This window comes from Oryzias latipes, chromosome 5, assembly GCF_002234675.1.
Source record: "Oryzias latipes chromosome 5, ASM223467v1".
Taxonomy (NCBI): Eukaryota; Metazoa; Chordata; class Actinopteri; order Beloniformes; family Adrianichthyidae; genus Oryzias; species Oryzias latipes.
In genome coordinates, this window is record NC_019863.2 from 22921986 (window position 1) to 22938781 (window position 16796).

General features: G+C 41.6%; 1 protein-coding gene across 3 annotated transcripts in view; it reads left to right on the plus strand.

Annotated features, from left to right (window-relative positions):
- Window positions 1-16796, plus strand: part of LOC101167031 (contactin-4-like) — a 204682-nt gene that overhangs the window by 63684 nt on the left and 124202 nt on the right. For 2 of the 3 annotated variants that reach the window (XM_023955100.1, XM_023955099.1), the window contains exon 4: window positions 1674-1849. In XM_023955100.1, coding sequence (XP_023810868.1) covers window positions 1674-1849 — 176 coding nt within the window. Of the gene's footprint in view, window positions 1-1056; window positions 1584-1673; window positions 1850-16796 lie in introns of those variants that run through there. The other variant, XM_023955101.1, reaches the window with a different exon arrangement.

Sequence of the window (16796 nt, forward strand, 5' to 3'; positions counted from 1 at the left end):
AAAGGCTTTTTCCTTTTCAAAATGTAACTGCATCAAATGACTCAAAATTAAAAAGAAAAATCAATACTTCAAAATGCTTTTTCATTTCTACTTAAAAACCACTTATTCTGTGTCATAATTAAAACAAAAATGCAGAGAGGGGATTGCATTTTCATTTTAACATCCACCCTGCGAACAGTGTCGCATAACTCAATTTGACTTAGCATTTCCAGCGGGGAGGCGGGGCGATGACGTCACTGCTATCTCCGTGTGTCCGGCTTCTAACAGACACAGAGTAGGAACAGTGGAGCGTTGTGTTAGCGGCAGAGAAGTGCTTTGTGACAGTTGTGAACTTCTGATGATTTTACACAGCTTCTCAGGACGACATAGCAGTATTTCCCGTCTTCTCTTCCTTCAGACGCACCGCAGACAATCTTTTTTTCTTCGGACCGGCAGCTGCCTTCGCATAGCGGAGCGCGCAGCTCCCGATCGCCGACGGCGGAAGTGCTGCCACGATCTGAGTAACCATCATGTGAATTTGTGCTTCCAGTGGTGTCCAGAACAAAATAAAGGATGATGTCATTCTCTGAACCTCCATGGAGGTTTTCATACCCAGGAGCAGCGCTGGGCAATTCCTGCCCTCGAGGGTCGGTGTCCCTGCAGGTTTTTGGTGTTTCCGTGCTTTAACACAACCATGAAAAACATGACTGTGTCACCAGCAAACTTGTGCAGACCCTGGTGATGTCAGGATGATGATTGTTAATTAAAATCTGGTGTGTTGAAACAGGGAAATATCTAAAACCTGCAGGACACGGCCCCTGAGGACCGGATTCGCCCACCCCTGCCCTAGAGGGTCGTCTTGCTGACGTCTTCTTTTTTTTCCCGCTCCGCTCTCAGTATTTCTCCACCGCTCTGTCTGTCTTACTGTAATGATTCAATATTGACGATACAGCGCAATGTCTCCATTTGTAGAAACTGTTGAAATGTTTTCAGACAGAACAAACGGTTAAGAAATCACGGCAACTCAAAGTGCGCCTGTCCAAATGTGCAGTGGGCGACACGCTCAATAATAAAGAGTTAAACTGAGAAAAAGGGATTGTAGTAAGATAAACAACAAAACTTTGACGATAAACAACAACTACCTTCTTGTGGAAATAAAAATCGAATTTTCATCTGCCTTTATCTGCCCACAGCCTTTCATTTACAATACCAGACACCATTTAAATTTACCCCATTTACTATTGAAAAAAAAAGCAAAGCATGAGAGCCAACAATGTCATATTATGGCTTGAAACTGTGTTCATAAGTGACAGATTTTCTGTCTTTAATAAGGTGCATCTGCATGTGAGACATTTGAAAGTCTGCTGCTCTTTGAAGCGAATTATACCCTTCGTTGATCACCTCGAACACCTCTGGTGAACGGGTCTCGAATGCACAAGTGCGGAGGCAAGCTCACAGGCGTTGCTTTTAATTGGGGCGGTGTAATGATTAAGCAGGAATTTTATGCCTTCTGACTGGAGTTTGGCAAGACGGATGGCCTGCAACGCTATCTGCTCTTGGGGAATCAAGTCTTTGGCATCTTGAGGGTTCGCTGCAGCTCAGATGTACATGTCGTTTCCTCGTTGGCAACAAATGTTGAATTGTCTCATGTACATGCTAATGTTTCTCCTTTTTTTTGTTTGTTTTTGTTTTAGGTGGAAATTGAACGGTACAGAAATCCTTCCTAAAGCCGGATCTCATTTCAGCCTCTCTGGGGGCAACCTCCGAATCAGCCGTCTGAACAGAGATCGGGACGCTGGGACGTATCAGTGCCTCGCCTCCAACTCTTTCGGGACCATCGTCAGCCGAGAGGCCAGCCTCACCTTCGCATGTGAGTTTGTTTTTGTGTATTTTTCTCTTCGTGGCCTACGAACTCCTGCTATGAAAACAAAACAAAAAAAACAAAGTGTAGATGCAGCATAAAAAAAAGAAAAGAATACAGCGGTTGCAACCAAGGATAACAATGTGAATTGTCCTCGGTGACACGTTCAACACGAGAAAACGTCTCCCTTGGGAGCCATTAGCTCCCTCTGTGTGCTGACTGTGGCTCACACTTGGCTGTAGAGCAAACATCAACCTGTAAAGAGAAAAAAAACCATAAAGCAAGCTATGGCAATTAAGCCGACTACCACCGGTGATGCTTTCAGACAATAAAAAGGGTTTTTTTCATTTTTCATTCCTTGTTGAAGTATGCTGCTCTGTGGCTTTTTAGAATTTTACAGTTAAAAAATAGAAGCTTAAACTTTTGTTTTGAAAGAAAAATGAAATGTTCACTGGGTATAGTGAACATGTTGTTGTCTCTTTTGACATATTTTTTTTTCTTTTGCCAACTAAATTGTGGTTTTCTCAGTCTTCATTTAAAAATAGTGAATCGGGTCAACAAAAGCAGTAAAATAGTTGGTAATAAAAACGCCATCAAAGCTAAATTGATCATGTTTTAGGCACAAAATCACTTTTGACAAACTGCTTTATGCTACAGTCACAGATACAACTGCCACCATGCGATGAGGAAGTATCGGCACAATCTGCGTATCCACACGTACCATTTGTGATGCATATGGATATTTTGCCGCCGCCAGATATTTTTTGATAAAAATTTTTGGCGTGGTCATGACCACAGATGGTGGCAGTCAGGCGTCAGTCAGTCAGGCAGGGATGACGTCGTTTTGAAATCCGGCGGCCACGGTCACGTGAACACTCAGAGTCCTGGTAGGTCAAAGAGCGTGGTATGTAGTTATTGCTGGCGATATCTTCAGTGTTAACTGGTTAATAGAATTGTCTAGAAAAATTCATTCAAGAGATTGGGAAAGCTTCACAAGAAGTAGGCTAGAGTCAGTGTATCAAGAGCCACCACTAGGGACGGGTATCGTTACGGTTTTAAGGGTACTACTACTCTTGTTGATACTGCTTGTCGATCCGGTATTTTAACGATACTCTTATCGATACTTTTTGAGGACGAAAAATAAATAATTAACAAATTAAAAATAAAAAGTGTATAATTTCCTCGTTATGCAACAACATGGTTTTATTTAACAAAATATTTTACTTTATACATTTTCCAACTTGAAAAGTAAAATACATGAAAAAAGAAGAAAGAAGAAAAATAAACGGCAATGTTTTGACATATTGCCGTCATGATGTAAATATAAAACAAATTAAAGAAATGTTTGAGTTCATAAAATCATCCCAGAGAAAGTCTCTGCTTCAACTCCGGCAGTGAAAGCTGCGTCTGAATCTGACGCCCGTGTTTCCATCTCTCTGACAGTTTGAAGCCAAAGCCCCTCCCCCGCCTCTCTACATACTTTTCCTCTATACCTGTTCACCTGTTAAGTACTCTTTGTGTTGCCCTCTGCTGACAAGCAGCATGAAGATGTTGAATTTGATTTCAAGCTGGACTTGGCACCTGCCCACTCTACCAAACGTACCAAACGCTGGTGCAGTGACCACGATGTTTGCACCACGACGTCACGGTGCTTGATTGGTCAGCAAACTTGGCTGAGCTGAAATCAATAGGAAATCTTTAGACTGTTGTCAAGAGGAAGATGAGAAACACCAAACCAAATAATGCAGATGACCCGAAGGCAGCTATCAGAGCTACCGCGGTTTACATTTCATCTACGCAACGCCACAAGCGGAACTCCTTCGTCCGACGGCGCATCGATGCAGCAATTCATGCAAAAAGAACCGAGTATTCAGTGAATGTGAAATCATTTTCAGAGGCTTGGCATTTCAACTCAACACTTCTTTTAAATAGTCGGATGTTTTGTTGATTATCTATAGACTCTGTTAATTCAAATAAAAATAAATTTTTAAGATTTTTATTTAATGCAATTTTGCTTACAATATTTCTTTTACAGCTTATTGTGTTCTGCATCCTGATTGGCTGTAGACCATTGCCAATAAATCTCCGCGCTGTCTCCTGTACAGAATGCGTTCAGCTAGCCACATTTGCTTAAATCGTGGTCAGATCTTTGTTTTCAGTCAATAAAGCTGGACTTCAGTTTTCAATGGTTTGAACTTTGAGAATTTAAACAAAAGAGAAAAGTGTTCAAAAGTTCCTGTTTGTCTTAGAAAAGTGTAGAAAGTGTGTAGTGAGGAGTTGTACTTCCTTAAAACATGTATAGGTCCTAATAGCCTAACTATAAAACAATAAAGACGACTACTACAAGTTATTTTTAGAACGGAATGGAACTCCCACCGTAAATGAGGGACCGCTAAAAAGGCTTGAAAATATTTCAAAATATCTGAAATGTTTCTGGATTCAAAAAAGTGATTTGCATCATTATTAGCTATAAGGAATGGAAGCGCTGATTCACCCTGTTTCCAACAACATTTTTTCGTCCGATTCACTGTGATTTGAATAAAAAATACTCTGAAATACAGTTTGAAGCCTTTATACTTGTCCTACATCATTTGAAAATGCACCAAGAACATGTTAAGAACACTTCAAACTCAATTTTCATTGGATATGGTCTTCTTAATCTCAGTGTCCCAGGTGGTTTATATCTAAACGTCAGAAATGGACTGAGAGACTTGAATACAGTCCATTTCAAAGTCGATTCTGTGAGTGACAGGAAGCCAGATCAAGTCCCCCGAGGACAGGACTGATGACGTCGAACCTCCTTGTTTCAGTCCGAACCCGAGCAGCAGTTTTCTGGATCAATTGGAGCTGCTTTCGCACACGTCTGTCCATGAAGAACGTAACAGTAAGTCTGTCCAGGTCTAGTGTAGAAGACAAACTGGCCCTTCGTTTATCGAGGGAGTTCTAAAAGTTTAGCGTAAAAAGTGAAATTCGCAAAGTAGGATTACAAAAGTTTTAAGGTCGCAAAATCCTTCACTTCACCCTTTACTCTCTCGTTTTAACTCTCAAAGTTTTCATAGAAAATAGATTCAGTATTGTAGAATAAAAACAAAAAACCAATCGAGTCGATTTGGCGAACTGATCGCCTTCTGTACAGGAGACATGATCGGCAAAGGTCTAAGCGGGCAAAACTGCACAGGAAAATACATTTGTGAAGCCCAGTATAGCAAGTGACCACACATGTTCAATTCTGTTGGGTTTTTTCAAGATGTAAAAGAAGTGATGATGTTAGAGATTTTATGAGACTATCAAAGTTACAACCATGAGTCCTGGAGTAAATAGTCTTTTAGGGACACCGTCTGAATTCCCTCACAAACGTCTGAATTGCGTTCGGCTGCTGAAGGTTGTTCTGCATTCACCCGGTGATCCGTTGGATGCAGTGACAGAGCGAGTCTGCTCCGATTTGTTCCACATTTTTCTGAGCCGCACATCAAACCGCTGCTAAATGCCAAGTCAGCCTTCTGATTTCTGACGAGTGGCGTGAGACGGATGGATCCGGATCAGTCTGACTGACAGCCTCTGGACTTCCTACAGCAGCAGCGAGTCGATACAGCAGCGTTGCACTCATCGGCGAAGCGCAAATGATGACATTCAACTGAGTGATAGTCTGCTCTGATTGGATCCCGGTTGTTCAGCGTTTGGGGCCAAGGCCGCCGATCTGTCTAGGGCCATTTGTTGGGTCCCTCGGCCCTGCAGGAAGTCCATCGCCTGATGTGGTTCTGCTGGTGGATTTCCACTCTGATAAGATGACAGTTCCATCAATTGTTGACCTCACCAGCCTTTAGTTGTTGTCACAAAGTGGGGGTGTGCTCTGTATGTTTGACCAAGCATCATCTGTCTTCTTTATTACTCGGCTGGAGCTTAATTAAAGTCCAGCATGACTGAATGCTGAGGATGAGAGCCAATAACTTAAAGGGCAGGTGATATGAGCTGCAGAGTGACGTGTTATTCTTTATAGAAAAGTAAATGTGGCGTATTCGCTGAATTGTGATGATCTGTGGAACAGGTTTTGGGTTTTTGACTAAAAACTTGGTGGATTACCATCTTTTGATTTAGAGGATATTTTTTAAAACCCAGAAAGTAACAGCAAAAGTTCAGTTTATATAAAAGTTAATATTAAATACATGTATGAGCCACCAAAATATTACAAGAATTCAAAAAGTTATTCAGAAAATCTGACCATTAAAAACATTGGGATTAAATGTTCATGTTTTTCTCACAAAAAAAAATGTTCCCAAAGTTGGAACAAATAAAATACGACCAAGCAGACCAATCAAAAAGTGTTGATTTGCAGATCTAGGGTTTAAACAAAATTTGTTCTTAAAAATGTAAAAACATGTACATGTATGTTGTTGTTCACCTTTAAATGCTATTCTTATGTGTAAAAAAAATGGACAAATCTGTAAAAGTGTGAACACAAACGTGTAAAAGTATTCATATGTGAAAATCTGCAAAAATGTGGACAAGTGTGTAACAATGTTTGAACATGAAAAAAAGTTAAATGAAAGTATGATGTACAAATATGTAAAAACGTAAAAATATACACATAAAACAAACGCGTAAAAAACATGCGAAATTCCCCAAAGCATTTGCAATGTGTAAAAATGCACAAATGTTTGAAGACATAAAAATTTGGGGAGGAACAAGTACAAAGATGTAATAAGGTGAGCATGCGTGAAAACATGTGCAAACGTGTAAAAGCATAGAAATGTAGAAAACATACGAGTAGAAATATCAAAACTTGAACACGCGTGAACAAATCTGTAAAAATGTGCAAAACATGTAAAATGTGTACATTGTGGAAATGTGAACACACGTACATATGTTTTAAAAATGGTGGAACAAGTGAAAATGGAAGAAACTGTGTCCAATGTGTAAAAATGTAAGAACACGCTAACGTGAACATGTGAGCAAACGTGTAAAAACGTCTGAAAGTGAGCAAAACCATGTAGAATGGGGAAAAATGTACAATCATGTAGAAACATACTGTATAAAAAATACAAACATGCAGACTATCGAAAACGTAGAAACGTTTATATATGTGAAAACGTAGGAAAATGTAAAATAGGTGGAAATGTACAAAAATGTTAAACATGAAAATATGTTAAATTGTGAAAATCAGAACACTTGTACCGATGGGCAAAAACGTCTAAAAATACAAATCTGCAATAACAGCCAAATGGGTTCAGCTGTACAAACCTGTAAAGCTGTATAAAAATAAGTTTAAAAAAAAGAAGACGTAACATCGGTTCCCTTACGGGAAGGGAGCTTGGCCCTTTCCCATCATGCACGGATTCCCCTTTACTGTTTGCACTTCAGAAAGGACGTGGGTTTGTGCTCCATCCTGCGTTTCTCCTGGCAGAGATCATAACATTTTGCTGGTAATTAGTTTTAAGCAGAAAGTGACAGTGATTTTGACGGCAGACAGAGTTGGAGCCCGCTAACACCTCTAATGAGCTGGTTGGTATTTGGAGCTGTCAGAAAGAAAGAAAGCAATCTCTGGAAATGCTAAAAACTCACATGTGCAACGAAAGGTTGCAAGACTGAAGATTTTACTGTTTTTGGCTCTTTTAATCTAGTCATATCTCATTATATCATCTGCAGTCCATATCTAATGTACTTTTATTGATGAAAGGTAGAGATCTAATGATTCTAATGCAGCGAGAAAAAACATTCTGAAAAATTCTAAATGTTGTTTATCCTCGCAGATTCTGTTTCTTGATTTGCATCCAAATCCTCAGTAGAACTTACTATAAAGTTGTGAAAAAAACTGTCAATGCATTAATTATCAATGAGGTTTTGAAGATGTTTATATATAGTAAATTATCTGCTTCAAGAATAGGTTGAAGCAGATAATATATATATTATAATAATATATATATTCAAACATAAACACACACACATACACACAAACACCCTCTCAAACACCCATACACGCACACACATTTTACAAGGAAGGTGGGACCTGGGTCCATCTGTCCCCTACCCCTTCCCTGGTGGGGGGTGTGGGCCTCTTGGCGATGGCGGCCGTGTCCCTTGGGTGCCGGCTCCCTGGGCCCGGCGGTGCTCTCTCCGCACGGTGGGGGGGTTCATATTACACCTGAGCCGGGGGTGTTCGTGTCCCTGGGGGGTGGGTCCTGGTCCTTGCCCCTGGGCGCTGGGCCCCGCCAAACTTCCAACATGGCCGAGCTTGGTCGGGCCATATTTATAACATCCCTTGTGGGCCACCCTTTTTTCCCCGGGGTTCCCCCCTCCTGGGCGGGGGCGGCGGGCCCCTGCCTTGCTCCTACCTGGACCAACCGTGGGCCGGGTGGGTGGCTGCCTGGAGTGCGGAGCGGGTCTCCCTTGGGGGGTCCTGGCTCGTACCTGGGGTCGGGGTGGGGGGATGCCCGGAACTCCTGGGTGGTGGTGGGGTGCTCGTCTGGGGCTGTGGGCGTCCCTCTCCGGTGGGGCCCTGCGTTGGGCTCTTCCGGCGCGGCGGGGGGGCTGCTTTCCTGGCTGGGCTGGGGCGACGCTCTCTTTCCCTCCGCGCCTCCCTGCTCTCTGGCTCTGGGGGCCTCGCGGCGGTCGTGCTGGCCCTGGCCTGGGTGGCGGTCTTGGTCGCCCGGGGGGCGGTTGTTCCCTGCCTGTTCCCGTATGGCGTTGGGGGAATTCCGGCTGCCGCTGCTGCTGCGGCGGGGGTCTGGGTGTGGGGGTGGCTGGGCGCTCCTCCTCCTTCTTTTCACATTCCACCATCCATTTTAGAAGAACATAAACACTCACCTGAGCACAGGTGTTAGCTCACCTTTGCACTAATAGTTTGCATGATTGAATGACTGAAAGATTTCACACTAGTTGGTTTAAAGGCATAGGTATGCATTCGTGAACACTATCTGTTTTGTGTGCATGTTGACATGTGGACATTTTTGCAGCTAGCAGGTGTGTTGATAATATTTGAGTGTGTGTGAACAGGCCCCGCCCTTTTTGTACTACATTTGAACCTTACCGTAATGATAAACAACCAGTAAACTTGTTGCTTTATGCTGCTTCATGGTCTTATCCCCCTTCCCCTCCTATTATCACCCTCCTACCCCCCCCCCCCCCTCTCTAACGTCCCTCTCTCTTCTTCCCCTCTTTCCTTTTCCGTCCAGTCCAACACCAAAGATTTTCAGACATGATTGAAATTAATAAAATTTGGCCTCAATTACAAAAGGGGTTTATTCAGACATACCTTTGGTTTGTCTGAAGATTAATAACCCCTCTTGTTAAAATAAAATATGTCCAACACAAGAGGCCCTCAGCTCTCATCTGTTTGCCCAGCTGTTGGACAGGACAAGTTTAAAAAAAAAAAAAAAAAAAAAAAAAAAAAAAAAATAGGTTTAAAATACAATTAGCATGACTCACAGAGCAGAGCCCCACTCTTGGTCATAGGGCAGGGAGTCCAAAGGTTTTGAACACAGATTTGGTGAGGGGGTGTGCAGGCCAACCATTCACCCTGACATTCTTTGAACTATTTTAATAACAATAATTCAAAGGAACTTTTGAATGAACATTTTGTTGCAATATCATACTTTTCTATGGCGATCAGTTCGGCAAATACATTGAATGCGTTTTTACTTAAATTACTCAGTTTTTCGCACCGTTAACTCCAATTAGCTTGTCGTAGATAGCATGTCTCGTCTGGTACTCGTGTTTTTTAGAAAGTGCTGGGGGCAGCATGTTATTGATTTTATGTCATTACAATATAGTTTGGGGTTTAAAGCAATAAGAAAGACGAAAGACATAATCATGAAGCATAGATGAAACACAAAGTTCAGCTTTAAATGATATTTTTTATCGTTAAAATGACATTCTTTTCACTTTTGGTTTGTCTTTATTCGCATCATTGTTTTTTTACTTCATCTTTTCCAACTAGAGTTGTAAATTTAGACTAACACAACGTGCTAAATGTGTTATGTTTGTTCAAAACGTTTGACAGACTTTGTGTGGCCCGCTTTCCAAGTAGTAGGGGTGTGGCCTACCATCAAGCTCACTCCGGATTGGAGGGAGAAGTTGGCATAGAAACATTGACTCGAATTGACTGGGACCAATAACTGCTTTTGTGGGGTCGTCTGGTCCCAACATGGCGGCATCCATATTGTGACTGGATTGAATTTTGTCGGACCATTTTGTATGGGTGACGTCACACTCGCTCGGCCCAGTTGTCGTATACGAGTTTACGCAATCAGCTCATTCTGTCGGGTAGAAAAGCCGGTATGCAAAACCGCTATTATACGCGTCAGAATCCGTTTGAATGATGTTCATTGCGTAAACAGTTGAAGTGTTATGGTATTCGGTGTTAGAGGGGTTAAACGTTTGGCAGCTTTTCTCCACCTGGGATCTCCCGCCCTCCCTCCCTAAAGCGGCACAGCTTTTAAATAAACGCAGGAATCAGCCAGCGCTGATCATTTATTATTACGGCCGGTTTACAATCAAAGGCGGCTGACTTGAAGGTTAAAGACTGCAACAAGCTGCCAGTTTCCCACCAAATCAAATGCCTCTGTGTCAAAATTGATTGTTTTGTCTTGTTGTAGAGGTCAAAATATGATTTGATACTGAGCTTGGTCATAAGATGAATAATGAAACCCTGATTGAGTGATTACAGAGAACCCTTGCCTTTAAAGAAAAAGAGATCATAAGTGTTTGACACAAGAAAACCTGCTCTGCCTTTAGCTTCACCGCCTTTCTTTTCTGTCAAATGCGCTTCAGGTGTTAAAGAAACAATTAAACTGCCTAAATGAGTCACAACTCTCACAAAGATTCAAATGTTAAAAAGAATCCAGGATCTTTTTCCAAAATCTGCTCTTTGCAAGAATACAAGATGGCTTGAAATTGAATTTTTGCCATGAAGATCCTCGCCAATTCAGGTGCTCCGGACCATTAGGTAAAAATCTTCTAACAAAGATGGCAGAAAAAAAGAGCACAAAAATCTCCCCATCCGAAAGAAAAAATACAAAGGGATATGGAAACAGAAAACATAATCCAAAAGTAAAACAAACAAAAAAAAACAAACAGAAACATGGCTCAGCCATAACATTTGATTATTTTTGCAAAGTTTGTTCCAAGACTAGTGTTGATGGAATTGGATTTTTGGTTTCATTTGAGAACAATACCAAATTAATTTACACTTACCATATTTTTTAGACTTTATATCCCACCACAAAAACATATATAATTATAAAAAAGATCATAAAAACACATAATAAAGAAGAAAAAAATCATATATGTTGCACTGGAGTATGAGTCGCATTTTCATGAAGCATAGATGGACAATTTTGTTCAACAAAATATAGGAACAAGAACAGACTTTTCATCTTGAAAGACAAATAACAGAATAGATAATAATGACTGAATTCTGAAAGCACATTGATGCTTATTTAGCTTCAGGAAACATTGGAGGAAACTAGATTAGCCCAACATATAAACAATTATTCAGATAACTATAGCATAAAGAACATGCTAACAAGTCAACAAAACTCTTTGTCATTTCAAATGACTAAATCCATTGAATTTTCATCATCTGTGTCATTTTGGAACTATTTCCTGTAAGACTGAGCAACGCTTTTGACTTCTGCGTTGTTGTCAGTAGCAAATGCTGATACACTTACAATGCCCTCTAGTGGTTGTTGCTATGTATCATTTTAAAAATCATATATAAGTCGCACCTAAGTATAAGTCTCACCCACAGCCAAACGATACAAAAAACGTTACTTATACTCAGAAAAGTATGAGTCTCTTTTAATCAACCCCTAAACAACGGAGCTTTTGAAGATGGCACCTAAAAAACTCTGAGCGTTTATACAATTAAGGGGATTCTGACGCAAAAGAAAAGCAGCTTTGCATTTCGGCCGCACACCGATGTACGTAAAGTGGTGCATTACGCCTCTTTTCTCTGCGTCACACTTAGTTGATTTACGTTAATTGTGGGAACTTGAATTCCGTGAAGCTTTTCTCCGCTTCCGAATCCCGCTGGAATTATCTTAATTGCTCAAAAGGTTGAAGAGTTACAGTGGTCCAAAGACTGTCAACACTAAAGCTAAAGGTCTGGCGTTATATGGTTAACAACAGTTCAGAAGAGTTTTAAAAAAAATTCCTATATTCAAGAAGGGATTCCACTTTTTTTGCCTTTGGTAGAATTCCAACGTTTGTTGGTGGGGATGCTCCTTCAAGGTTGTCCTGCGAGACTGGCCAGCCTCCAAATAGTTCAGCATTTCTGTCCACATCACAAACTTTTGATGGATGATGTTGGTGCCGTGGCTGTCTACCTCATGAGGCACCAGTAAGTGATGTGCAGTGGGCACTTTCACTCAATACTCACCTCCCTTGATTAGTACGTCTATTGATTGTATACCGGTGATTATGTAAAAGATGTTTGCTCATAACTCATTCTTGGACAAAGGCTTGAACACTGCAATTTTTTTTTTTTTTATCCCCTGCAGCCTTCGTAAGGCTGCTTTCACCTCGGAGACAAGCTCACCCAAAGTTGTACGGAGCCTTAACTCTTTGTGTTGACATAGTCTCACGAGAAGTAGATTGTCCAGATACATCCTGTTCTGAGATGTTACATAGTTTCATATGTTGTTCTTTTTTTTGCTAAACAAAGCTTTTGGAAAGACTCTAGAGCCTGCAGGGGAAAACGCAAGCAGCTCATTTAGATGCAAATAAATCCCTCTGACTCCTTTCAGCGGCTGTGATGTGGTGGAGGGAGAGTATTGACATAGTTAATGAGCCGTAAATAGCTGATAGGGTAACCTCTTTGCTTTGAGTTTTGTCTAGAATCTAGACATTGGTGCTCAGGTTTATCTGATTTTCATGTCTTATGAGTCGCCTCTGTGGGGTTTCCGATTCTTTTTCTGAAAGCTTTAAACCCAGAATAACATGAAAGGTGTAGAAGTATACATGCTGTTGAGATTGCATGATGATGGTCCTTAGTCCTGGACGGCCCTGTGTTGATAACGTTGTGTGGGGTAAACACAGTTTTACAAATGGGTTTCCTTTTTTCCTGAGCACACAGATTAAACATTTGCCTTTTTTGGTCCTCGGCAGAATTCCTTTCCGCACCTATTCCAGTTTGTTTGGTTTGCAAACTCGGATGCGGATCAAGCAATTGAACCCTGGTTGGCTTCACATGTTAACGGACTGGTGTGGTTCACGCCACTGTGAATGCTCTGGAGAAGAGTTTTACTTCCAGGGATGAACAACGTACCCATCCATCCATCCATCCATCCATTCACCTGCACACCCGTCCTGCTACCATTCCACCCATCTTTCCATCCTCTATCATCTCTATCATCCAACCCCGGCAGGTTAATCCATCCATCAATCTTTTCATCTATTCACCCATACACCCATCCATCCATCTATCCACGTACCCATACATCTGTCACCCACCCTCCTATCTATTGATCCACTCATCCTCTCATCCATCCACCCTCCTATTCATTCATCCATCCATTCATCCATCCATCCACAAATTCATCCACCTCGTCCATCCATTTACCCACCCACACATCAACACATCCACCCACTCAGCCATCCCTTCACACAAAAACCTATACACCCATCCATCCACCTATCCATCCATCCATCCGTCCGTCCATCCCTCCCTCCCTCCCTCCCTCCATCACCTGTAGACCTACAGAGTGCCAGACCGGGTAGAAAAATTCTTTAAAGTTATTTTTTGGTTACATTTGAAATCCTCCTTATTGGACAAAATAACGTGGAACTATCGATTACATTGCAAGGATCCCAAACCTTTAATGGAGGTTCTCTGCATTTAGAAGGCCAGAGAATATGTAAGTGGAAAAAGGATTCTGCTGTGACTGAAAAGCCCAAACCACCAATCTTCCATCCCCGTGTCAAACAGATGCTATTTGTAGAAGTGATTACTGGATACTTTGCCCTCTCTTTGCAGACTGACCTCACTAATTATTGTGGTAAACTTGGATGAGCGCTCCCCCCCTGAAAATGTCTATAATCACTTAACTTTTTCCACATTGCAGTGATGGAATATGATTGGTTTGGAACTGACATTGTAACCCCTCCCACATTGATGGGAAGAAACAGTCGCTCACATTCAAGCGCCAGTTATTTAACATTTGTTGGTTAAAAAACCAGAGGTAATAATCAATGGTGCAATCTGTTATGCCCCCATAATGATGTCCATCAAAGGTTGCAGTTGGAGGTACGGTGGATCTATACGAAGCAGCAGGTTGTGAGGAATCTTCTGGTTACAGTTGGGCAGGCGTGTTAAAGTATGATTAGTTGTTCTGGCATTTGGAGGGCTCATATGTCTGGGATGTAATCATGGGCCTAATCTGCATCATTTTTTTTGCAGTGTCAAGCCAGGTTTGGAGTAAATGATGCAAATGGAAGTAGACGGGACTTCACGTTTACTTCTTCTGCGGCGATTAATCATTGTTAGTCACTTCCCTCATGAGCTGAAGCTTTTGTGAAGAATCCATCAGCACAGTTCCAGAGTTTTTTAATGAAAATCTGAAGTGACTTGCATTCTTCTCTTTTCTTTTATGTGGCAAATTTAATGGATATCCGAATCGCCCCTCCACCCCGAAGGCAAACTCTTTGCTTTTAAAGCTTTCTTTTGAACATTTGCACAGTTGGGTGAGATTAGAAAGACAGGCTTTTTTTTGGTCTAGGTCACCGTGGACGGAACCCAAAGGCTTCGGCTGTACCATTTTGTAAATCAGACTCTTTCTTTTGGTTGTTGTTGTTTTTCTGGGCCTCCATTCCCTTCACAACAATGCTCCTTTTGCTCTTTCCGGCGGCGGGCAGCGGACGGTTCCTCACTCTGGATGTCGCCTTTGCAGCAACATGCTTTCAGGCCAGCCAACCACTTCAGAAATCTCAACGGCTTTGATCTCAGCCAAAATATATTGCCAAAATACAGTTTTTTTTTGTCTTCAATTCCAAACCTTAGATGTCCCTTCCTTTTGTTGACTTTGTTCTATAGACTCATATTTTGGGAAGGCTTGAGGGCTTTTATCTAACTTCTATCGCGCCTTTAGATGAAAGTAAGTGGAGGGGGTTTGGTCCAAAATATAAAGCTTTAGTTGTCATTTTAAGTGCCCAAAACCACTGCCAAAAAAAGAATGTTTGATTTAAAAAAGAAAAGCGGCTCCTAGATGTTTATTCGACATCTAGGAGCCGGGATAATTTGTGGTGTAGGTGGGGTGAGTTCAGCGATCAGCAGCGGCAGCCTGAGATGAAACCTTTTGACAAAGAGTTGGAGTCAATTAGGCTGGCTTCAACATTAATCACCTCTGAGTGACGGTCGGAGATAACGCCAAGAATCACCTAAACAGCTACAAAAACACTCATTAAAAATAAATGACCCAATTTAGGCAGCCTTGTAGTAATCACCTCCTATTAAGATATCTCTGCTGTTTCTTCACCTATAACACTCTGGTCACGAGGATTTGGGCAAACAGCTATTCACACTCCAGCAGATGTAATTAGGAAGGACGGAGATTTGCTGTAAAAATGACTAAGAAGAAGAGGACGATGTCATCCCATCCATGGGCTGCACCCACACTCAATTATGCAGGTGAGGGGATGGCATGTTGTTTTCCGTTAAGAGGCACAGATGAACAAGGGAATAATTAAAAAAGGGTGAAAGAACCTTTGTGAAAGAGAAGGGCAGAACCCCATCAGAGGGCAGATAATTTCAGGTAAGGTTCTTACAGAGAAACGATTAGCAGGAGGAAAGTAACCTGAAATTTAATGTATAGTTACACAGCTTATGCATGTAAACTGATTTAAAACATTTTGATAAAAATAGTGTTTTTGGTGTGTTTAACATGTTCCCCATCATTTTTCTAATGATGGCGAACATGTATAAAGAAAATTAAGCTTAAAATTGCATGTCTGAGTAATACTTTTCTAAACTTGTTGTGAATTGGGAGCAGATGAAAAAATGCCATTTGGAAAAAGATCGTATTTGTGATGTAGAAAGTGCTATCAGCAGGCCACAAGCTCCCAGCTCCGCTCCAATCTGATGTACGTCTTCGTTTTCCTCGTCCGAGCCGGTATCCGACTCAAAACTGTACCACTGGGTAGCTCCTATAACCCTTGTGCCATCTTGTGGGGTCCAGATGACCCAATCCTTACATTGACGTGTTCTCCCTACCATGACAAAGGTGGATGAAGGTGGAAAGATTTCATGTAATCCATGGACACCAGCGAAGATCACAAATTATTGAAGAAAAACGATTCAGCGACTATTTTGTGGGGTCTAGATGACCCAACTCCCAACGTTAACGTGCTTTCAATAGCACAATGTTTAAGGCTCCATGCCCTCTCCTTCCTCACTCAGTCACTCAGTCAGTAAAATGCATGTTTTGTGTGATGATGTTACGTTTTTGTACTTCCAAAAGTAAACTTGATGATGATATTCATGTTGTAAAAGGGCGTAATCTCGAGTGCACGTCACCTTAAAAGTAAAATAAAATAAAATTTAAAGTGCCTTGGAGGTACGTTAACGTTGAGAGTGGGGTCATCTGGACCCCAGAAGACAGTGCGCTGAACTGTTTTTCTTGAATGATTTGTGATCTTGACTGGTCTCCATGGATTACATGAAATCTTTCCACCTTTATCCACCTTTGTCATGGTAGGGAGAACACGTCAATGCAAGGGTGGGGTCATCTGGACCCCATAAAATAGAATAAGGGTTATTGGCTGAACTGACCCGGAAGAAAGTTTAGGATTAGGTTAATACTTGCCAACAACAATGTCTACCCGTGGATGCACCTTAGATCCATGCAGTCAATGCTGCAATGTGCATCTCGGCTGCACATAAATACGTGGGAGTAACATCAGCCTTAATTATGTCTGGACACGATTCACATGGTAGTTTACACGGTTTGTCAGGACTATATGACTG